The following is a 15,489-nucleotide window of genomic DNA, read 5'->3' as shown; positions in this document are numbered from 1 at the left end:
TTAATTAATTGGGTATGGAAAAGACCAAAATATCCTTCCAAAATTTGATTTTGACTTTCCTTATATGAACAACCCAACTTCAAATGGACATATCTCACTTATACAAATTCGGAATTGAGCAAACTTGGCGGTGTTGGAAAGATAATTCAAAGAACTTTCCTACGGTATCTAGTAGCACACCTAACTCATCTTGAGCTAGGAGTTATAGTCATTTGAAGTTGACCAAAAACTCAAACTTAACATAACTTAACCAATTTTCTAGATTTTTCATTCTTTCCAAATATGACTCTTTCTAATTCTAGCTTTTTTTTTCTAGTTCTTTCAAATAGCGAGGTGTTACAGTATAAAAATTACATCATATATATAAGTAAAATCATACTTTGAATGGTTAAATAAGTAAAATTACGTCGGAAATTTCTCAGCCCGACGATTTCTTTAGCAAAACTAAAGCTAACGTGTTAAGGACTGGCATGCGCGCACAAGCTCAAATCCCAGTTGCTGCATTTCTTTTTACATTTCAAAAGGCTCCTAATTAATTTCTAAATTATAGTTAATAAATCAGTTATTTTTTCAATAATTCAAAACTTCTATTATCTGTTAAAATAATCTTAAATTAGAGACCTACAACTTAAAAATTTAAGGAAAAAATTAAAGTATAGTAGCCATTAAATTTTGATCATTTTTTTTCTTTTCACTGAAATTTTAAATAAAATTTAAAAGTAATTATCTAATTTAAAGTTAATAAGGAAGTCCTATTTTTTTCTATGAAGTTACTAAAAGTGAAAAAGGCTCTATATAGAATTTCTTTTAAAAAAAAACTCGTTTAATTTTACTCTTTATTTTTCATATCTCGTTGTTAATTCACCAAAGTTTGATGAAATGTTGAAGTATAAAAGTGATTTCATTATAATCTGAATCTTCTCTTTCTCCTTTTTTTTTTGTTGGTTCACTTCCTATTAAATAAACATGAACATTCAAGTTCAATTTTATGTAGTTTGATTTTAATATTTTTAGTATTAATGTTTCACAGTTTGATTTACAAATTTTTAGTGCACCAATCGTCACATTATTTTTTTACCTAGGTGATTCTTGGACACCCTTCGTGAAATTTCTAGCTCCACCACTTTGTATCTTGACATGTCTATCGTTGTTGTGGTAATTCCATAAGTCTATAGTTGTACAAATGAACCTTCTTAATTTAGTTCGTATCGTAAATTGTGTATATTTTTTTAGCGGAAAAGGGTCATATTTGCCTCTGTACTAATAGAAAAGGGTTATATTTGTCTTTCGTCAAACTTTTTTTAATATATTTGTCCCTCCCATCCAACTTTAGGTACATATTCATCGTTGAACCGTTAAGTCTCATGGTCTCACTTTTAGTATCATATGTGGCGCTTATGTGGCATGCGTACATGGATTATTATTTTTTTCATTTAAAATTTTGTCCTAATTTAATTAGTATACCCAATCCAATATTATACTCACCCATTTAACCCAAAAAACCCAACTCCTATTACTTATTTCATTATCACTTTCACATTTTTAACTGAGAAAGACGAGAGAGAGAGCTCGGGCTTCTTCATCCATGAAAAATCATCATCGAGAGTTAAGTTTGCTTCTTCATCTGTTGATCGAGTCTCGTTCGGCTAAAGTAGGGTAAAAAGTGAGAGGTGATTAGGATGAAACTTATGTTGTATTTTTCTTGGTAATTCTAAACATGATTTGTGAAGTGAACATATTTGGATTTTGAGTATTTATAAGTAATGTCACAAATTTTATCCTCACTATCTGAACATATTATTTCATTTGTGTCCTGTACTTTAAGAGTTCTAAGGCATTAGAGTGACAAAAATGCATTAGGTTTTTACTTGATTTGTTACTCCTCTGTTTTACTCTTCCTCAAGTTCATGATGATGGTGATGGGGAAGGACATAAATTTAAGCAGAAGGACACATTGCTTAATTATGGATATCGAAGTCGCAACATGCACAATAAAATAAGTATTAGGAATTGAGTTTATGAGTTAAATTGAATGAGCATGATAGTTAAATTAGGAGAAATATTTTAATGGGAAAATTAATATATATCCATGTAGGCATATTTTGTAGGCGCCACATATGATAGTAAAAGTGGGAATTTGAAATTTAATGGTTTAAAGGAAAATATGTATCTAAAGATGGATAGAAGGTAAAATATTATCAAAGAATATAATGAAAGGTAAATATAACTCTTTTTTAAGAGTACAGACACAAATATGACCTTTTTCCATTTTTTTGTTAAAGTATATATGTAATGAAACTTTTCTCACCTAATACTTCTTTATAGACGATATTGCGGGTTATATTCCTTTCACTCATTTGAATTGTTATGTCATAATCAATACTTTGGTTGCTGACATGAAAATCTCTCTTATAAGTGCTACCTATAGTTGGCCATATGAAAATATATAATATATAGTCCAACATTCAAAATTATTTTTCATGCATTTTATTTTACGTTATTGCAAAGCAACTCGAACTGTAAATTGTTTGCTAAGAAATTCAAAAGGACGTTTTCAACAGGGAAGCAAAATTAAAAGTGATAAATCATAAAGTTGTTAAATCGTTAAAGATTACACAAATAAATCACAAAGTCGTTAAATTATTAAAGATTGTATAAATATGTACCTGCACATTTATTCTACGGATTCAGATGTATGTTATTTATATCCATTGTACATATAAGAGAAATCCTCTTAATGATAAGTAAATATAATAGTAAGAATGCAGTAAATAAATGTGACTCACAGTGTGTTATAAGACAATTAGTTTCTCTTTAAGTACATAAATTTGAAAAGCATGACTGCTCATAATAGTGTAGTTAATGAAATTGAGACAGACATTGAGACAATATCATTAGATTGTTTTATCGGTATATGTAACATATGAATATAAGTTCTATCTAAAATTTAAAAGTATCAAAATATTGTGAAGTGCATGGACGATGTAATGTTAATCAAGATGGAGGGAACAATACATATGTTTAGTCTAGGAGGTTAGTCTATCCTAATTCATCATGTGAAAAACTAGAATCATACAAATATGGATTTGTACAATCGATCTAGCTTTAATATATCTATTTTAACTTACACTTTATTTTTTACAGACATTTAATGTTGATACCATCGACAGTATAGCATATGGTAGATGCTAGAATAGATGAATGAAAATTGATTGCAATCTGACGTCAAATATCTTCTTTGAATAACTATCTGTAATCATTGAAAATACATCATTAACATGAAATTATACCTCAAACTGTAAATTTTGAAACTCTAAAGTAACCCTAAAAATTGATTTTGTTTAAGTAAATTTTATACAAAACTTTAATAGTTTAAATATTTAAGCTAGTTTCAAACGATCACAACATCAATTTTAATTGATCACGGTGATCATTAAGGAATGAAGTCATTGTTCTAGAGTTAGCTCAACAAAGTTTTAAGGCTTAAGTCATCGACCGCCCCTTAAAGTTGTCCGCATAATTCACTTAGACACCTCAACTAAGACTTGTACCTATTGAACACCTAAATTGTTCAAAACATGTACCTATTAAGCACAAAACGCTGATATGACAAAAAATGTGTTTTGCACCTCCCTGAAGCGCGTGAAAAGATTCAAATAGTGTCTTTTTTGATTATTTTTTTACATTTTTCTTCTTTTATTGACACTTGGCATTATAATTAACTTAAAAGCATTTTTGTTCTTTCATTTACACTTTTTTCAAAAAAGAAAAACACCCCACCCCCTACCAGTCATCTTCTTCATAATTTAATTTGCAAAACTTTCTCCACTTTAGCTCCAACATTGTTTTAATTTCTTTATTTATATATAAAAAAAGAATATTATTTCTTCCAAATATGAAGATAAATGAAAATCAACTATGAAGTAATCATACGATTCACATTTGAAAAAAAAACTTTCTTTTGTATGATTTATTTCAAATCTCATAAAAATAATGGAACAAATATGAAGAAGAAGAAACAAGATAAATAACTTTACGTATAAAAAAAGTTAGCCGATATTTGTTTATCACAATTTTCGAACAAATATTTTTACTCAAAGTCATATATAAACCCATTAAATTTATCAAAAATGATATTCAAAAATTTGAGTAACCGCCGAAATTTTTTTCTTTCTTCTTCACTCTTAGTATGAAAAAAAATATTTTTTTAAAAAAAGTTAATCTTCAAGTTATTTGAAAAGAAATTAGGTTTTATGATTTGAAAATGAATGTGTTTTGGGAAGAAGATAGGTTTTGTGATTTGAGAAAGAATGTGTTTTGGGAAGAAGATGAAGATGAAAGGGGGTTGGGTAGGGGTGGGGTTGGGTAGAATAGGTTGACATTTTCATTTTTTTCTTTTTATTTTTAAAAAATTAGATATAAATGTGTTTGAAATAATTTTAAACAAAATTATTTTTTTTATAATTTTCGAGGCCCAGTGCCACATGTTATTTTTTAGTTAACCGTTTTGCCATGTCACCGCAAGTATATCACACACTCTTCATATTTTTTGCTGATTATCAAAAAATGCCTAATAGAAACAATTTTTGAATAGGTAAAAGTGTTCAATAGGTACTAGTCTTAGTTGAGGTGTCTAAGTGAATTATCCGGACAACTTTAAGGGACGGCAATGACTTAAGCCAAGTTTTAATTAATAAGAAATAGTCTATGTATAACTTATCTCATTATAACTAATTCAAACATAATTTACTCCATTATAACTAATTTTATAAGTTAATCAAATGATCCTGAGAATATTCTTATTGAATGAATTCCATGTCCAAGCTGAATGTCCACTAAGAAAAAATGTTTGTGTTAGTGCATTCTATCTCCCTTGTCAGCATCGATGTATTATATCATATTTTATGTTTAACTGGTTCCAGGTATTGATCTTACTTATCTAAGAAAAAAAGGTGCCCACTTAATTCTTTTAATAATTTAAATTGGTTATTATTGTTTCATTTAGGAAATAGTGAACCTAAAAATAGACATAATTCGATTTACCTAAATCCCCTTAAATTTAACATGTTTTTCCACCCACATTCGAGCGTACCTTCTTATTCTAAGAGAGTGAAATACACTTGTTTGTCAAGTAAAATTTTTTTCCACAATATATTTTTAAAAAGTATTTATTTATTTTTAGTTACAAAAATTTATTTGGATTAAAAGAAGGAAAAAACTTCTCTTTCTTAGATTTTATTGTCCGGTCAAATTAGAAAAAAAATAAAATACATAAGAACTTTACCAGAAATTAATCTGTTAGTTAAAATAAAACAATTTTTCCATAAATAATGAAATTATAGACATTTCTTTTTACAGATTTTGCACGAAAAGAAAAAAAAATGCACCGTTGAAAAATAAAGTCATTACATCTACATAATGTATAATAAAAATTATACAATTTGAACTTCATTATTCTGTTAAAACTTTTTATTTCACAGAAAATGAAAGAGCTCTAACAATTTTTTTTCTTTTATAGAATTGACCTTAAAAAGAAAAAGAAAACGTTTAAGTAAATAGTTATCGTATCTAAACAAGAAAAAATGGAAATACACCATCATTGGGAACTTATTTTTCAATTTTATTCATCTTGACATGCTTAAAAGAGTGTAGTCACTCTTTTTCTCATATATATAAGTGTCTAGGGGGTAAAGGTTACAAAATAGACAAATTCATGGGTAATTTATTAGACTAGTGATAATTTAGGGACTAATTGAAGAAGACACCCTAACTGTAAGGTGCCTTTAAAATAAATATTGAAAAAATTACATAAATACACAACTTAATATATATCATAATCTCTAAAATTTCATATCATTTAAAAAAATTACAAAAAAAATTTCCGGATACATCCCTATTCCCTCTCGAATACATTCCTCCCCTCTCGGATACATCCCCTCTTGAATACATTCATATCCCCTCTCTGATACATCCCTACCATTAAATAATATATAATTTGCAATGTATCGGACAACCAAATAATGTATTCGAGAACAATAAAAAATCCAAAATTTTTGTAATTGAAGAAACGTCCAGCATATGATGTAATTAGTCCCAAATGTATGGAATTTCTGTACTTTGTTCTTAAATATATTTAGTGTAGGCATATATAGTTGTTAGAAATGTTTGGACACCTTTTCTGTACCTGTAAATTAAGATAATTAAATAATTGGAGAAAAAAGAATTATGAGTTTAATATATCATGTTGAGAAACATTTTTAAAAAGAGTTAGTGATTATGTGGTAGAAGAGAAGTGTTTGATTGTATGATTCCATTATAAGACACTCAATAGTGGAGATGATATAGAGTTTAGATGTGGAGACGTGCTTAGATAGCATTGTTTGGCGCCTATATATAGCAAGCACCACAAAATAGGGAATTAAAGAAACAAAAGATAGAAAGCTATTGAGTGGAGTATATATACTTATATACAAAAAGAAAATTAGAAGCATCATGTCATGGTTACTGAAGTTTGTGAAGGAAGGTAAACCATATTTGGCAGTAACATTGTTGCAATTTGGATATGCAGGATCAGCCATTATTGCTAAGTCTGCTCTAAATCATGGCATGAGCCATTTCACCTTTGCCGTCTACAGAAATGTCTTTGCCACTATTGTCTTTGCTCCTTTTGCCTTGCTCTTTGAAAGGTCAATTCTCAACTCACTTTTTAATGTGTACGTTTTGATGATTTGGCATGACATTTAAGAAAACAAAGAATTTTTTTGAATCTTGTGATTTTAAATTAAAGTTATATCAAATGTACGAAAATACTCTTTGAATTTATGGTTTTAAACATATCATCTGAAAAGTTGGATTTAAAGTATTGCTAAAAAAGGAAAGAGTCATTCTTTTTAAAACACAACAAAAAGGAAAATATGTTATTCTTTGTTAAATGAACGGAGTAACATTTTGCTATAACCTTTAATTTATTTAAGACTATAAATTTTAAAAGTATTCTTTACTTTTTATAATTTAGTTTCAAAACAAAATCATACAAACAAATTGAAGCATATTCATGAATTATAACTTCTTTTTACTTAAATGAAGTTACTATTATTGATTGTGTTAAAGGCTAATTAATGTTTTTCTGTGGTTATTTTATTGCACAGGAAAATAAGGACAAAAATGACTATATCCATTTTCTTGAAGATTATGTTGCTGGGTTTAGTGGAGTAAACATCTCTGACAATACTTTACTTTTTTATTTTCCTTTCAACTTAGCAAATTGTCCAATATCTCACTGAAAACAAAAACTGACTTTTTTGGATGCAGGCCTGTCATCGACCAGAACTTGTATTACACAGGATTGAGATACACTACTGCAACTTCTGCAGCAGCAATGTGTAATTTGCTTCCAGCCCTCACCTTTTTGTTGGCTTGGATATTAAGGTATTTAATTAACCATCTTTTTTCCAACTTATTCATAGGCATGCAATTAATTTGTTTCTAACATGTTTGTCTTAATTCAATTCTTTTCTAGTTTGTTCGTTGTTTCAATTTATCTGAGTTATATTTTGATCTAACACGAAGTTAAAAGAAAAAAATAAAGACTTTTGAAATTTGTAATCTAAAATATATAAATCATAGATATTTGTGATTATAAATCATTTCATTCAGAGTACAATTGATATTTTAAAATTAAATTATTACTAAATATAATATATGACTGACAAAAAAAAACTAAATCATATAAACTGAGACTTTGAATTGAAACGTGTAGGCTTGAGAGGGTGAATATTAAGAGATTATCAAGTCAGGCAAAAATAATAGGAACAACAGTGACATTTGGTGGTGCGATGATTATGACACTGATTGGTGGACCTACAATTGGATTGCCCTGGACCAGACATCACCTCAATATTATTCCAACTTCTCCTAGTGATTTACAACCCATTAAGGGTGCTCTTTTCATAGCAGCAGGTTGTATCTGTTGGGCCTGCTTTTACAACCTTCAGGTACTATCCAATATTATAATATTAATTCGTTTCTTTTACTTAGTATATATATACAAAAGATGATTAGTTCTTTTTCTTATTTTTATATGTCAAACAAACAGGCAATTACATTGAAGACATACCCTGCAACATTATCACTCACTTGTCTAATATGCTCCTCCGGAGCTCTGCAAGGCACTCTTCTGACCCTTGTGGTTGAAAGGGGCAATACTTCAATCTGGGCCATCCAATGGGACACTACATTCTTATCTTACGTTTATAGTGTAAGCTTAAACATTCTCTTAATTAGTATCAGAGACAGGGTTAGGATTAAGAGTTTGAAAATTTTGAAATTTTAGGACAGAAAAAAAAAAATTAGTACAAAACATGCTTTCTTCAAAAAGGGGATTTTGAACCCACAACTCTAGCATGAAAATCATTTTCATGGCCCTTTTCTTACCACTGATTTTATTAGGGGTTCATCAATTAATATGCATATATATTAATTTAATTTTCTAATACAACTACACGATCTAAAAAAAGGCTAGTGAGTTTGTTCGAACCCCGAACTCCCAGTTAGCTCCACCCCTGTCTAGTATGTGTCCATATTGATATTTAGTCGGAGAGGATAATTTATTTTTTATGGATGCAGGGAATGGTCACTTCTGGAGTTGGCTATTATGTCTCTGGATTGATAATGAAGGAAAAAGGACCCGTTTTTGTTACTGCATTTAATCCTCTAAATATGGTTATAGTCGCAATTTTGGGTTCATTCATTTTATCCGAGGAGCTAAACTTGGGAAGGTATATTACATACTCTCTTTGTCCTAGTTTATACGACTTACTTTCCCAGAATGCACATATCCTTATTAAATTTCGTGTCGAGTCAAGCTAACTCTTATAATACGTGGTTGAGTGCAAAATAGGATGTCTAATCTTGTGCCTGTTTAATGTAGAGTTTTGGGAGGGGCAATCATTGTAATTGGACTATATTTAGTAATATGGGGCAAGAGCAAGGACCAACAATCATCAAAATCATTCAGTAGTGAAGAGGTTGTTCAATCTGAATTTGTTGATCAAAAAGAAATATCAAAGTCTTCAAATCAGGCAAAAGTTGGAGATGAAGCAGTTTAAGAAGAAATGGCTAGGATTAAAGTTAGAAGGATATATAGAAATAATAACTCCTAATTATAGGCCTCTGGATGTTACTTTTGCAGTTCTTTATTAGAGAAATTGAAAAAGTAAGTGTGTGTAGCATCTGTCTATTTATTCTGCTCATGAAATGGACCTCCAATATTTGAATAAATACATATAAGGTGCTAAACTAATTAACCACTAAAAAAAAAGAAGATAGAAAAAGATAAAGGGTGTCACAAATAGAAAAAGAGAGAGAAAATATTTTTGAAACATCGTTTTCTAATTTTCTCATGATCGGCTAGTCAAATCTTGTAGAAAAACATTTTCTCTTGAAATAAATTTCTTTAAAATGATAAAAACAACGTTTATGAGGGAAAAAAAGGTTCCATAAATGATATATCATATCGATTGCTATCCTTAGCAACATCCAAACACATCTTATCTTCACCTCACCCCCACGGTACATAACCCACACCTCACAGCCCTACGCCCACACCCACCAATTCCATAATGTTTCTATACATTATATACAAATTCTTTTAAAATAATATTATTTATATATTTACAGCACACAAGAAAATAATTAAGTGATTAATCCATTGAGGTTTTTGAAAAACAATCTCTGAGAAAATATTTTCCTTCCTACAACACACCCGAAGAAATTAAACTTATTGGGGTATACTATTAGCCATGAGGGTAAGTTATAGTATTACATTTTAATCCCTAGTAAACACTTTTTATTTTATTTTACTTTGTATAAAGTTTTTATATGGATAGATCTTTCTGTTAATATGTTTGACTTTTACATATATCGTAGACAATTTTGTATATGGAGTGTTAATTAACTCATGCAAAGTTACAAATAAATGTTCACAATAAATAATTATAGCATAAGATTAAATATAATTTGATATTAATTATGACAGCGGTAATATTTCAACTTCTTGCGCTAGTACGTTTCGTATGTACTGAACGGATCAAGTAGAGATGTTCGTTTATATTATGAATATTAATAAATAATATCTCTAGTGAATTACATGTATTTATACTTTTAATTTTAATATAATTATTATAATCTATGTAGTTTGATTTATTATTTTAATCTATTAAAATGTGAAACTATATTATGATTCAATATATTCTTAACAGATTTGATGATGACAAATCACTAGGGATGTTCATCGGTCGATTCAGTTACGTTTTATCTATTATCGATTCGGTTTATCGATTTTTGGTTTTCAAGTATGATAAACCAATAGCCAATCCAATTATATATTTTTTATCAGTTTATCGGTTTTGATCCTTAATGATTTGATTTTCGATTTAACCAATGAGAAATTTCTTATGAAATATTTGTATGACTATGGTTCTTACTTTAGGTTTTGACATTTTGTATAATGTGAAGGTGTGAATTCAAAGTTATTGTGAAGTGCAAATTGAAGGCTAAAGGGCAAATGTAGTAACTTGTAAAGTATTGATATTAATATTTAATATTTTTGTACAGGTACAATAGTAAATTACTATAGTCTTAATGAATTATCGGTTTACCCAATAACCCAATATTAAAAAATCAAAACTGAACAAATAACCCGATAATTTTCTTAATAAATCCATTAATAAATTGTTAACCTAATAACCCAATAGCAATAAACCAACAACACTTTATTCGGTTCGATTTATCGATCGGTTCGATTTTGGCACACCCCTACAAATCACATTAGTGAAATAATAATTAGTGAATATGTAACACCCAATATATTTTAAGGTAACTAACTCCCTAAGCTGAAGACGTATGCACCAAAAATTATCCTATAGTTTTTCGCCTTGCGTTGTTCATTGATGAGTTGTAGTGAAAATAAACTTCCAAATGAGTGATCATACAATGAAATATATATATGTAGGTGATTAAATAATTAAATTAACAGTTTAGGCCAAAGGGAGCTTCGTAACAAAAAATCTATTTGAAGATTTTATTTCAAGGAAGTATTTCAAGTGGTCTCGTACGTGGTTTGACTTTGGATGACCATATCTCTCAATATATAAAGATTTAGAGGGTTGATAACCTATAAAATTAAAGGTCTATGAATCTAGTTATCAACGCTTTAAAGCGTTTACTAATACGACTTCAAAATAGAGAGATATTCACATTTTTGTACACACTGCGCAAGCATGCAGGTTAAGGTGGGCCCAGGTCGGTGGAATAAATTGATATCGATATATTTCATATTCAAAAATCATTTTCTCTCAAAACCATCTTCGTCCTAAGACTGAAAAAGAGATTCTAAGTTCTCCTTTGAGCAAATACTCCTTAGGGTTTGATTATTAGAACTTAAGTGCTTCACAAAAATTATTCTATACATTGAACTTATCACTTGACATAAATTTCTTTGTGTTTCATGTGGTTCTTCTCTTTCGTGGTTTGCACAGTTGGTTTTCCAGTGAATTAGTGGTAAGTGGCAGAAGCTATAAGTTACTTTCACAAGGTAAAAATTATTACACCTCTCTCCATCGTTAATTTTGAGTTATACATTACCATCAAAAGACAGTTATCAACTTTGGAGATTCTTCCGTTTTGCTTGGTTGTGGACTATTTTAGTGTCATGACCCGAAACCCCGATTCATAATGACACCTACCATAACTCACCAGTAGGTAAGACAATCCATATTGTGGAACGACAAGTAACAAACATATTGGGTAGAAACAACAATCAACGAGAAATAACTTAAACAATTTAATGAAAATAGTAGAAAATAAGAACAACATAAGATAAATACACTCAAAAAGAGAAATATAGTCCCAAAATCTGATAGTCACAAGTACATAGCTATTAAAATAGTAAAAGTCCCAAAAGTGAACAAAAAATACAGACTTGTTTCAAATACAAAAGACTAGTCAACAACCTATAAATAGAAGAAGACAGGCTAATCTAGGATTTCATAAGCTCACCCTCAGTCTCAACAACAAGCTCGAAATTAATGCTGGTGACAGGTGCTCGGACTTGAATCACGAAAATAAATACAGAGTATAGTATAAGCACTAAAACATCAAGTGCCTAGTAGGAATCATAGGCCGACTGAGCTTGAAAAGTAAAAACAATAATGAAAAGCGAGAAATGATACCAACTAGAGGTCAAACGAGTGGACCTATAATGACAAACTAACATGAATGCACTCGATTCAAGGAAAGAATGAATAGTAAAGTAAACATTTAATTATAACCTAACTGGACCCCATATGCACGAAAGGTACACTCGTTCCAATTGGACCCCCAGAAGCCTGATCGATACACATAATAACTAAGGAAACTACTAGCTAAGTTTAAGAGTTTTCCATAAATGCCACAACCATCCATAATCTCAAACCATGGTAAGGCACCGAAAGAACCCAATAGAGTCACCAAGTCAGGACTCGAACCTGAATGATAGAAGTGTGTCCAAATTCAAGACGAGGCTAAAAGAGATGAGTCAAGGCCTAAAACTGTGACTAAGGAAGTATGCCAGTGCCTCGACCTCAACTAGTAAAAGGTATGCCATGGCCTTGAACCGTGGCTAAAGTCTCTAAATGCTCCAAAATCACTCGATCTTCCTCAAACCGGTCCATGCCGTAGAGAGAAACAATCTTCAAAGTCACCAAGTACCCACTCCAGCTCCAAATCCAAGACTCGACCCCAAACAACTAAGTGATGCACAAAATCACTAACTTACGCGTCCGATCCAAAAAACAAGGGAAATTATGGATAAGAGGTCATATGAATCTAGTTTTCACCTAGCTAAGAATCATATTATCAGACCCGAGTCTGTTATATTAGTCTTTAGGAAGTTGAGTCATATGAAGCGACATTGGAGAATTTTTAAGGCTTATCAGATCCAAATCACAAGTCTAAGAAAATCACTAGCCTACACCTAGGCTAAGCCCAATAACTACAACTAGTAACAACCTAGTCAACCACTAGCATAGTACAGGGAATGATGCAATCACGATAACAAGGTAGGGATGCTCAATTTATGCAAAACTACCCTAAATATGAGGCCAAGACATGAATTTAAGAAACTAAACATGAATCAACTACAAATCCAGCCCAATTCAAGCTAATCAATAGGAATTTACATTCACAAGCTCAATCTAAAGACCGATAAGTTGTAGCCTACTTCAATGCATGCCGTGATAACACTCAATTTACCCTAAAAACAAGTTTGAAGAGTAAGCGGTTGTTGTCAATAATAATACCCAACTAAGAGTCGTGTTGAATCCCACATAGAACAATTTATTGTCAATTGAAAAGAAAAAGAATGAATAGCTACAAGTTGCAACATTTTTTTATATAATGTATTATTTTGTAGTTGATAATAATGTATCTGATACAATAAGGTTGTGAAAGCAGGGTGTACGTAAGCTGAAATAAAGTGTATCTATAAATGTATCATTTTGTAGTTGATAATGTTTGATACAATAAGATTATCAGTTTTTATGTATATATGTATCAAGATACTTAATTTGATACACAATGTTTATCAAAATAACAAGATACATTGAAAATTAAGTATCAGATGCGTAGAACAAAAAATGATTGTAGCAGTGATGTATTGAATCAATAATAACACTAACAAAGACTAATTTAAGAATCAAAATAAAGATACATTGTGTCTTTGACAGTGATGGTCGTGTAATGACAAATCCAACTCTTTCCTTCTCTTTTTTGAACGTTTTTTTCAATGGTAGATTTAGAACTCGGACATGTATAAACATTGCAAATCAAATACGACTTTCTAGTTTTTGATTTATAACATTAGATTTCTAACAATATGTGAGAAATAATTAAAATATTATTTAAAAATAAAATAATCAAATACGGAAAAAAATAAAATAAAAAATTCCTAATATAATTAAATAACAAAATATTTTCCACAAATATAGTAATTTGTGATTGATAAGGTATATCAATCAATTGATTTTCTTTCTATTAGTTGATTTTTATTTTTGTTGTTATCCTTCTTCCTATTTCTTTCTTCCACGTTATTCTCACTCAGTTGGTAAAGATTTTTAAAATTTCATCACCAAAAAGTAAAAGAGTATTTCCAAATCTTGATTCAACATGTAATTTTTTTCTGATTCAATCAGTTTATTATTTTTTTTCTGTTTTTTATAAGTTTTTTGCTTTGATCTTGTTTTTTATTTTTCTTAATCTGAAATTTGATTTTTGTAGAAATAAAGATTCTGATTTTTTGAAAATTTAATTTTGTTTTTACTTTTTTTATTATGATCTGAAACTTTATTTTTGAGAAATAAAATTATTTTTCTGAAATTTTGATTTCATTTTTGGTGTGCTATAGGGAGTGATTTGTGGAGTGAAATAAGGAAGGGATAAGCATTAGTTTTGGGAGTTAGGATTTATGTATCAAACATTTGGGGTTTGGGAGTAAAATAAGAGATTTTGGAAAATTTTAAAACTGGTAGAGAATAATGGAAGATTCTATCTACAAAAGAAGGTCAACGGGGGATACTCAAATTGCTCTCACTGACACCAGAGAAGGTGAGGGCGGTGTATATTGGTAATTTATCCCTAATGTAATACCTTTTATGAATATGTGGGCCCTTATGTTTCTTCAAATTTATTGTCAAGTGACAAAATAATAATAATTACATGAAATATACTGTATAAAATTCCTTCAGTATTTATAAATACTATTAATTTGAATTGTTGGTTGGGAAATGAAGATTCATTTTTTATGAAAGATGCCCAAAATGGGCCTTTTATTAAAGATAAACAGTAAGAAAATTACAAAGTTCTAGGCTCAAAAGTGGCCCAAACCTGAAAAGCCAAAACTACACTAGTCTAAATCAGTAAAGGAAAGAAAAGGCAAAGCGGCAAGATAAAATCCTCAGCTCCACCTTCATTTTTCTTCCAGGTATGCGCCGGCGTCGTAACCATCTCTACACCCAAAAATGCACCTCCGACCACCAGTATCACTACAAACACCTTCCATGTTCAGCTTGTAATCATTTGGACGCCAAAAATTATCATTGGCATCATGATTCATCACCAATGAAGACTTCTTCAACATGAATGTGACATAGTTGTACTTAGAACAAAGGTGTAGTCGGTTAGAATCATTTTCAATACATTTCTCATTTCCCCATTATTACAACTCTCAATTTTTCCTCTTAATAGATTGAACCCCAATGGAGTTGATACCACTATTAAAGAGGATAAATTTTTTGCTGCCAAATAAGGTATTGAGAGATTTTGATATTGTATCCTTATGCTTCCACAACTATTGTTTGTATATTTAACTTCCTTGATTCTGCTCGCCTGATGTTTAATCTTGTAGCCTACATCCCTACATCCAGTATTTTGGACTCTCTTTATTGTTATGTTTGG

The 15,489-nt window shown here is 30.0% G+C and overlaps 1 protein-coding gene across 1 annotated transcript; it reads left to right on the top strand.

Annotated features, from left to right (window-relative positions):
- Positions 1-6,432: 6,432 nt before the first annotated feature.
- Positions 6,433-9,237, top strand: LOC125873271 (WAT1-related protein At2g39510-like). The gene is made up of 7 exons (XM_049554171.1): positions 6,433-6,686; positions 7,149-7,211; positions 7,312-7,428; positions 7,760-7,994; positions 8,096-8,257; positions 8,626-8,777; positions 8,930-9,237. The coding sequence occupies exons 1-7, from the start codon at positions 6,493-6,495 to the stop codon at positions 9,105-9,107; spliced, it is 1,101 nt and encodes a 366-aa protein (XP_049410128.1). The 5' UTR covers positions 6,433-6,492; the 3' UTR covers positions 9,108-9,237.
- The last annotated feature ends 6,252 nt before the right edge of the window (positions 9,238-15,489 follow it).

This window comes from Solanum stenotomum, chromosome 8, assembly GCF_019186545.1.
Source record: "Solanum stenotomum isolate F172 chromosome 8, ASM1918654v1, whole genome shotgun sequence".
Taxonomy (NCBI): domain Eukaryota; kingdom Viridiplantae; phylum Streptophyta; class Magnoliopsida; order Solanales; family Solanaceae; genus Solanum; species Solanum stenotomum.
Note: the sequence above shows the minus strand (reverse complement) of the source record. Positions and strands in the feature narration are given on the sequence as shown.

What these genes read in the sequence shown, in the direction of transcription:
- LOC125873271 (XM_049554171.1), top strand. Translation starts at nt 6,493, where the DNA reads ATGTCATGGTTACTGAAGTTTGTGAAGGAAGGTAAACCATATTTGGCA. An exon ending in CCTGCTTTTACAACCTTCAG is followed by an intron (nt 7,995 to 8,095) that starts GTACTATCCAAT and finishes TCAAACAAACAG; the next exon opens with GCAATTACATTGAAGACATA. An exon ending in TCTTATCTTACGTTTATAGT is followed by an intron (nt 8,258 to 8,625) that starts GTAAGCTTAAAC and finishes TTATGGATGCAG; the next exon opens with GGAATGGTCACTTCTGGAGT.